This window comes from Apis dorsata, unplaced genomic scaffold (genome assembly GCF_000469605.1).
Source record: "Apis dorsata unplaced genomic scaffold, Apis dorsata 1.3 scaffold_527, whole genome shotgun sequence".
NCBI classification, from domain to species: Eukaryota; Metazoa; Arthropoda; class Insecta; order Hymenoptera; family Apidae; genus Apis; species Apis dorsata.
The window spans coordinates 1,571,505-1,579,884 of NW_006263750.1; the positions used below are offsets into that span (position 1 = coordinate 1,571,505).

General features: G+C 44.2%; 1 protein-coding gene and 1 long non-coding RNA gene across 5 annotated transcripts in view; one reads left to right on the forward strand and one right to left on the reverse strand.

The window, feature by feature from the left end:
* LOC116186258 overlaps positions 1 to 8,380 on the reverse strand; it is a 106,478-nt gene that overhangs the window by 91,588 nt on the left and 6,510 nt on the right. The gene's annotated exons all lie outside the window — the stretch shown is intronic.
* LOC102671226 (ephrin-B2) overlaps positions 1 to 8,380 on the forward strand; it is a 90,339-nt gene that overhangs the window by 72,464 nt on the left and 9,495 nt on the right. For all 3 annotated transcript variants that reach the window (XR_004151217.1, XM_031512921.1, XM_031512922.1), the window contains one exon: positions 7,437 to 7,578. Coding sequence is in view for 2 of the 3 variants with exons in the window: in XM_031512921.1 (XP_031368781.1) it covers positions 7,437 to 7,578 (142 nt within the window). In the remaining variant the exon portion in view is untranslated. The remainder of the gene's footprint in view (positions 1 to 7,436; positions 7,579 to 8,380) is intronic.

Here is an 8,380-nt window from a genome sequence, read left to right on the forward strand (position 1 = left end):
TCTGTAGGAGTTAAAATGAAATTCCTTGGAGATTTGCGATTCTCTCGAAAANATTACGAACAAAACGTACAAATGAATTGACCATGCGAAATGACAAAACAGCTGATCAAGAACGATTCGACGGGAGCAATCACAATGAATTCCCATCGTGAATCAAATTATCAGCGCTAACAGGTTCCGTATCCACAATCATTCAGCTCTTTACGGACAAGCTCCGGGGCGAAATTTCGCCCCGAGGGAAGAATTACCAGGCGCCTCGTTAACTTTCGTTTCATCTTCTTCCATCTTGTTCCGTTTTCACGGGAATCGTTTCTTCTTCCGCTTTTTCACGCGCTTGTAAATCGCTCCGTATTATATTTGAGAAAAAAATCACGGTGAATCGGTGGTATAATATACTGTATACAAAATGTTGAAAGTTCTTTCAATCGCATCGACGAAGAAAAAAACTTTCTATGATCCCATGATTGTTTCGCACGACTTAAAGATTTACAAGATTATCCTAGAAATGATCCTGGTGATAAAAATATCAAAGAACGTACGTGTTTCTGTGCTCATGGCTCGAGGATACGAAGAACGCAAAAACTTCAGGAAGTGAATGCGACAGCAGGAAGCGAATATCCCAGTTATCCACGAATACAAGAATAGATCGAACGGGAGGAGAGGAAAAAAATTCACGTGTAAGAGACGACTGACGCCAGGAGGAAGAATACGATAAATATTTGAAGTTAACTAATAATAACGCCGGCACGTCCTAATGGCATCAAGAGACGAAAAGACGCCGCCGCCGTCGACGACGAAGACGACAACGGAGACGACCACGACGACCGTTGGGCCTACCAACCACGTCGACGGAACAGAAGAGAATCACCCGCACCGCTTTTACATAACGCATTAATGTCGTGCATTAAATGGACCGACTGCGCCGTATACTGGACCATCTTGCAGGAAGTTATTATAAATACGGCACGAGACCGTGGAATTCGTTACGGTACGGAAAGCCGCGGGAATGCGACCCGGCCCTCTCTTTTATAAATAATTTAAAAGTTCAAGGGGCCCCCGCTCGAAACGGAGGGGGGACGCGTTTCGGCAAAAATGCCTCGTGTCCCCCTTCAGGGTTGGAAATAGATTGACGGAATCGAGTGCGCAGCACCAACCGCTTTTATGTTTTCCACCAGTCGTGTTGTCGCTGACTAAACGTATGTACAGAAACCCCTTCAGTCCCCTTTGTAACACTTTTGATGGTCGCGCTTTTCGTGTAGGAAACCCTTCACCTGTCTCATTCCTCTCTGTCGCGAATTCTCTTTCAACGTTTATAAGAAAATATTATGTTACGTGCACGAAACGTGAAAATGAATCGCGGCTTATTCTTATTTTTACGCGTTATTGTGCAAGTAAGGTGTGGAATAATTAGGAGAAAGAACGAGAAGAATTACAGTGAATAAAATTTTTTTCTTTAATTATTATTTTTCACTTCGTAATTAAATGTAAATGTAAAAGACATAATTTTGTAAATTTACACGATGTATTCGTTAGAAAAGTAGTAACTACGAGTAATTCGTTTTGATTTTCCTGTTGGCTTTTTTAGTTTTCCCGTGCACAACAAGAAGAGATCCCGCTCGTTTAACCAATTAAATTGTCTGATTTATGAGAACCGTTTCAAATCTTCGGAGAAATAGTTACGCTTCACAAGACGATGATTTCAGAGTAAGGACTGAATTAAGGAAATCAGCTGGATAGCTGGGAACTGCTCGCGCCCATTCAGACTCGTTAAATCTACGCTCATAAAAACGACGATAATAAACTCGATCCATAGTCTCGCTGTTTCACGTCGATTTTGTATGGTACGAAGACTTGCCACGCTTGCCAGCTACGAAAGAACAAAGGAGTGGAGTGTGTGACCGATGTAAAAATAAAATCACCCGAGAGGAACCAATTATGGTCTGTATTTGACGTCGCGAAGAGAAGCAGGTGCAAATGGAAGAACCCTGTATGTAACACCTTTCCAAAAACGCGATCGATATCTTCTCTATGTTCCAAAAAAGATTATTACCCGTTGCCTTGCTCCCAGGAATTGCTTCCAGTTAACACTTTCCGCACACGAAAAGAGAAATAACGCCTCTTTCATGCAACTACATCCACCCTATACCGATACTTATCGCGATCAACGCGTGAATTATCGTTAAGCACGAGAACAGAATCGAAAAATTGATACTTTCTTTTTTTTTCTTTAAATAAGATACGAAAAGATTAAAAAAGAGAAACCACTCAAAAAAAAAAAATAAAAAATTAAGAATACGAACCATTACCTCTTTTAAATAATTCATACGCGTCTCTCAGTCACGCCGTAAATTTTCAATACTAATTCCTGTGGACATTACAACCGCGAGGCTGTTCGGCGACGAAATAGAAAGAAGGGGGGAAAAATATGCATTATACGGGCACAATGGTTGTCCAAGGAATGAACATGATGAATGAAAGAGTCAAACGATGGCCCCGAAGCCGGTAACGTCCAAGGATCCATCCGCGTGGTCGTTTTGCTTTCTCTCTCTCTTTCTACCCCTTCCCTATCCCCTCACCCCTTTGCTCGCCCTCTTTGACGCAGTCGCAGCTTTGATATTCCTGCCAGAATATCCCACTTATAGTTAGTGCATAAGCCTCCGTTTCTCTAGTCGTGTTCCCTCTTTATCCATCGTTCTAACAGCTTTTCTGTCCCCCCGTGTGCTCTCTCTCTCTCTTTCTCTCTCTTTCTCTCTCTCGCACCCTCTTTCTTCGAATCTCGCAACTATCCCCGTCACGCGTTTCCAGCTTTTCCTTCCTCCTCTCCTCACCGGCTCGGAGACATTCTAACACACGTGGCCACGGTTTTCTCGACGTTTCTCACCGACTCTTTGTCCCGTCGCGTCGTCTACGTGGATGACGTTCAACTGCATGAAACGTTCCTTCGCGTGGATAAAGCTGCACACGCCTCTATCTATCCGCCTTTAAAACGAAACGCGGGTCAAGGATCGTCGATTAAAGGATTCGTTCGCGAGAAGAGCGTGTCGTTTACACGCTGACGTGAATCCTCGCGGTTTTCCTCCGCTTCCTCGTCGTGCCGTTACGCGATCCTTGGATACCACGAACACCCGAGGGACCCTGGTAATTACGCCGATAAGAATCTCGCATAATTTACGTGGTTCGAATAACTTTTCAGCGTCGCGGTTTATTCTCCTTTTCTTCTTTCCGTGGCAAAGATTGTGAAAGAGAGAAAGGGAGAGAGAGAGAGAGAGAGAGAGAAAGAGAGCGATAAGGTTCGATCTATGATTCGACGAAGAGAGGGAGAAGGGATGGGGGGTGAAAAAAAGTTGAAGGCTTGATACTTTCGACGAAACATGAAATAGGGAAAAGGAAAGGAAAAGGGTGACGTGTAAAATTGGTCTGGACGAACGATCGACAGGAATTTCCAGGGGTCCCGAAACGATGGAGGTCTCCTCGATCGTGGAACACGCCCACTTTTTCGCTGTTCCAATTAGTCCAGAACCCTTGCGCACGTTTTATTTGGTAGTTGATTGGTGTGGCGGGAACAGTAGTGGGAATTAATGAAGACGGTTTAGGGGTAGGACATTGCAGTTATTGGCCCTCGAATAATTCCGCCAACGTTGGCGGATTTTACAGACATTTAGTCGACTATGCAATTAACACCAGTGATACGATCGATTAGACTGGCAATATGGCAGATACGTTTATTATATGATCGATACGGAAATTATGGAAATGAAAAATGGTTAAAATAAATACGTTCTAAGAGATACAGAAATTATAAATAATAAAAATAATACAATGTAACAAATTTTGTTGAAATAAATAATTACTGAAATAACTTATAACGTCGTTTAAAATCTTATCTTGCACTAGACTTATCTTTCTTAAGACGTTCAAATTAGTATCGTAAAATGTTTAAACTTAAAATTGACGTTAAATGGATATCTTTAACGCGTCGTGTGCTATTTGAGTAAATTTATCAATTAACGAAAGCAGTAGAAGTAAAAGCGTATTAACACTCGAGAAAGAATACGAAGGGAAGAGGAACGATGACTCGATAATTCGATGATTCGATGGTTAAACAGTGTTATCGCGTGTATCTCGATTATAAGGAAAACTCGTGTCTCTGTATAAACGTCTGCGTCTGATATTCGCAGACGCGCAAGTTTTTTAAGTTCGAAGGGGTCACTCGAGGATTCCCCATACATATTCATGGCGAATATTTACTTAAGGCCAGAAAAGAACTGTTAAGAACGAAAGCAACGTATCGCATTAATACGAGGGTCCTCGGAGATCCTACGAATACGTAGGTATATGCAAATGACACCATTCCCGCCGGGGAAACCTTTAAATCACACATCGAGGCTACCAATAACACGTCGACGATCATAATACAAGACAGCCTTTATGCTCGGTGTAGCAGCAAGAGTAGCAAAACGTTCGTCCTCGAGTTTAAAAGGATCGCGTTTTAAGTACCGTAACATGCAATAACAGCCTTTCATCGGATATAATTCGAGTCAGGATTAAAATAACAAATAGAAGAGAGAGCGACGCGTGTTGCGCTAGCGTAATCAACGTATATTGTTAACCGTGTACCGACAAGTTTTCATAGGAACGAAGTCTGTTAATCGTTCCCAGAGAACCAGATTCTCGCGTACATTAACATGCCATTGATATCTCGTCGATTCTAAACGGACGAGCAGTTTCGTACTTCTTCGCGACATCGTACCGACCGTCATTTCGAATTTACATCTTATTATACCGAGATAGAAATAGGAGAAAAGGAAAAAAAAAAAATACATAAGATACAAGATTCACGGAAGAGAGAGAGAAGAAAAAGAGAGAGAAAAAAACTTACAAAATTATACAATCATCAACGATGAAGGAGATACGCGAACAAATTACCGTGACGGGATTTCAAAGATCTCGGTTATTCAAATTTCTTCTCTTCCCACCGTGTTTTCCCTTATCTCCGCCCGTTCACCGGAACGTTCAACGAAAACGCGAAATAAACGCAGACACACGAAGCGAATCCTTTTCCCTTCAAAACGTATGTCCCGGCAAATTTATACATCACAATTCACCGCGCATTGCGGCCATTAACGCGTCGACGAGCAGGCAACACGACGGGCATTGCAAGCCATCAACCTCCATGAGGAAACCGAGAATGCCCGGTCCAAAGTACCAAAAGGAGCCACGCCGTGCTTTTATCGCGAGTAATTCGGGCCACGATCGTACGTATACGGTGTCTAATAAATTCGTGAATGGCCGGCCAGCGACTGAAATGTCGCTACACACCCACGCCTAACGCACACGAAGTATGCCTGTACGCGCGTTACGAAGGGCTCCCTCTTCTTTCCTCTCTCCATGGCCTTTCGACATCGTGGCTGTGTGCGCGCGTGCCCCGGACTCGAGGTTGTTGGCGTTCGTTGCGCGCTTAGGGTGGGTACCGACGAACCGACATGGGGGCACCGAGAGAGCGGATATTATCGCCAAACGTTAATTTGGTCGAGGCCCGGCCTACCTTCCAATTTTCGAGCCCTTACACGCCCACTTACGAGATTGTCCGTTAATGCTCCGAAACGTCGGGACGCGTTTTCGACGCCCGCGTTTTACCGCCACGGAGAAGAGGTTCGCGTACTTCACCGTACAGCCGACGGCTACGGTGTATGTAAGTATGTATCGTGGACGAGCGTCTCTCTAGAACCCCCTCGGCGAAAGAAGGTTTGTACGAGGCACACGTGTGCATACGTTGAAAGAGCACGCGTGAGTATATGTGCGAGAGTAAATAGAGTCGATTGGGCAAGCCGTCGTGCCTTGGAAGGATAGCAGATCTTCAGGTGTTAGAGATTTCTAGACGTTGGAGACACAGTAGACTACTGGGAACTCGAATACAGTTCTTTTTTGTTGAATTTTTAAAGGTAAAATTTCAAGCGCCAACTTCTATAAACGGCAGACAGTTGAGAGGGAGTCTTGTAATTGGAATTGCAACATCTAGAGGAGGCGTGTCAAAAAATTGTGAAGAAAAACCAAGGTTTTTTTCCTCGTGATGGGGGAAAAAATTCCATAAACGCGAGATATAGATAATGATATCTCATCGATATCGCGCGTATGCGTGCAAACGTCTCGATAACGCGCAGAAAATATAATCGAGTGTTGGCCGAGCAAGGGCACTTACATGACGAAGGGTATTCGCGATAAAATTAAATGGAACGTTGCGAAAAGGAACGACACGCCCGATTGGCCGCTAAGAAAACAGGGAAAACCGTATTTCAACTGTGCCTTAACATTCCCCCGTGCGCATCACACTCGCCCGCGCCTAATTTATGTAACACAGAACAAATATACTCGTGGCCGCGCGTACGTGCAACGTGGTCGCATCAAAGAAAATAAATACGGGACGAAACAAGTGGAGCGACCGCGAGAAGCAAGAAAATAGTTCGCGCAGCGGTTCGTAGACCCGAAATAGGGCGGTGTGAACAGCAGGAAACTTTACTGTATACCGTGAAACGTGGAGTAGGAGAGAACGTGTGTATTGGCGTGTGTGAGCGCTGTTGGAAAGAACCGGTTATATAGAAACCGTCCTCCACCTTCTCCACCTTCTTCTTCTCCTTCTCCTCCTCCTTCTTCTTCTTCTTCTCCTCCTCCTCCTCTACTTCTTCCTTCTCCTCTTTACCTTACCTTCCCTTCCACTCTTTCGCCGACCTTTCGTTCCATCCTCGCCAAGTATCCAGCGAGCCCCGCTACATAATACAGCCTATACATATATACAAACCCGATTGTATGCGTGCCTCCGTGTACATAGGTGCAGAGGCTGTATGTACACTTACGTGGGGTCCCGACACCATGGGCGCCTGCCTATCTGACATTGGGTGCCTACGAGGGCGAGCCTCGTGTCGTTTCTTTTTCTCCCTTTCCTGACCTGGCTACCGACGGATCCGGAGGAAGAACCGTGCACTCCTTCCTCCCGAGAACCCTTCGAAGGCGTTGGAATTTCGCAAACGTATTCACGAGGATAACCTCGTTTCCGATACGCGCAAACTCTCGAAACTATCGCGCGGATATCCCGCGGCGAAAGAAACAACAAAACGTTGAGTGACTGTTAACGTATTTAATCGTACCGTATGATATTCGATGATTAATTTTTTATCCGATACGTTTTGAACGTTGGACGCCCGGAGATGGAGGCGTTGGAAATATAAATGATTCTTTTGGCTATTGTTAGAACTTGGTTCGATCTTTCTCCCCTCCGTGTTGGATACGTATGTATGTGTGTGTACGAGTACACGTACATCCTGTGGCCCCGCTATTTAGACTTAGGTTTAATTTTTAATACACGAGCCTCGTGTATTACATTCAAAAGGGTTGCATTGAATATTATTCTTTATTCACGATCATCTGTTTTTCTGTTACAGATTTCGAATAGACAACACGGACCATATAATAGACGTGAACAAGAACAACGCGGCGTTCGAGTACGATCAAGTGAACATAATATGTCCTGTGTACCAGCCAGGAACGTATGACGAGGACGCGGAGAAGTATATTATTTACAATGTAAGTTCCAGTACTTTGTATTGTATCGTAATGCGAAGAATCTCGACGTTGGTTAAAAAAAAAAAGATTCGGTCACGAGTCCGAGCCTGTGTATCCTGGTCCGCCATAGTGGGATCAACAGATAAATCGAGTTACACGACTGTTGACCCATTATGCGAAATAAAAAATTGTCAAAGGGTGTTCCGTGTTGTTTAGACAGCTGTTACTACTCGAAACTCGTTCGTTAACTCGCTCGTATCAGACCCCCAGAACGACTTCCGCTTCGTAGCCAACTTTTGACGCCGTGTCGCCCTTCGAGGGGATGTCGGAACGTTGTTTCACCCGCTCTTTAAAAATATTCATGACGAATTACCGCGTAGCAATCATTCCTTAATTAGGAAAACTCGTAACGATGTTTGTACGCGGGACAAAAATCACCACGTTTCATAAATCAAATCGTTTCCAGGGAAACTTTTATCCCTCCCTCTTTCGCTTTTATCTGAGATTTCTACGCCTAAAGCAGCGACGCAAGCACCACGAATCATCGTCGGGATCTAATCACCGTCTCGATATCCTTCCCTCCTCGCATTGTCTCGATAGCGTTCGAACCCAACAACAGATATTTTCTCCCTCTTAACTGTATATCGAGGGGGCCGAGAAACACGAATCAGCTCTTTCTAACAGCTATGCGTTACGGAGAACGGGAAAGAATTCTGAAAGTCGTCAAACAACGAATCCTCCACAAGAAAATCTTTCTCTCTAGAATCTTCTACAAAGAATTGTCGTTTGTATAGAACCCAATAAAACTACAAAAAAAAAAAAA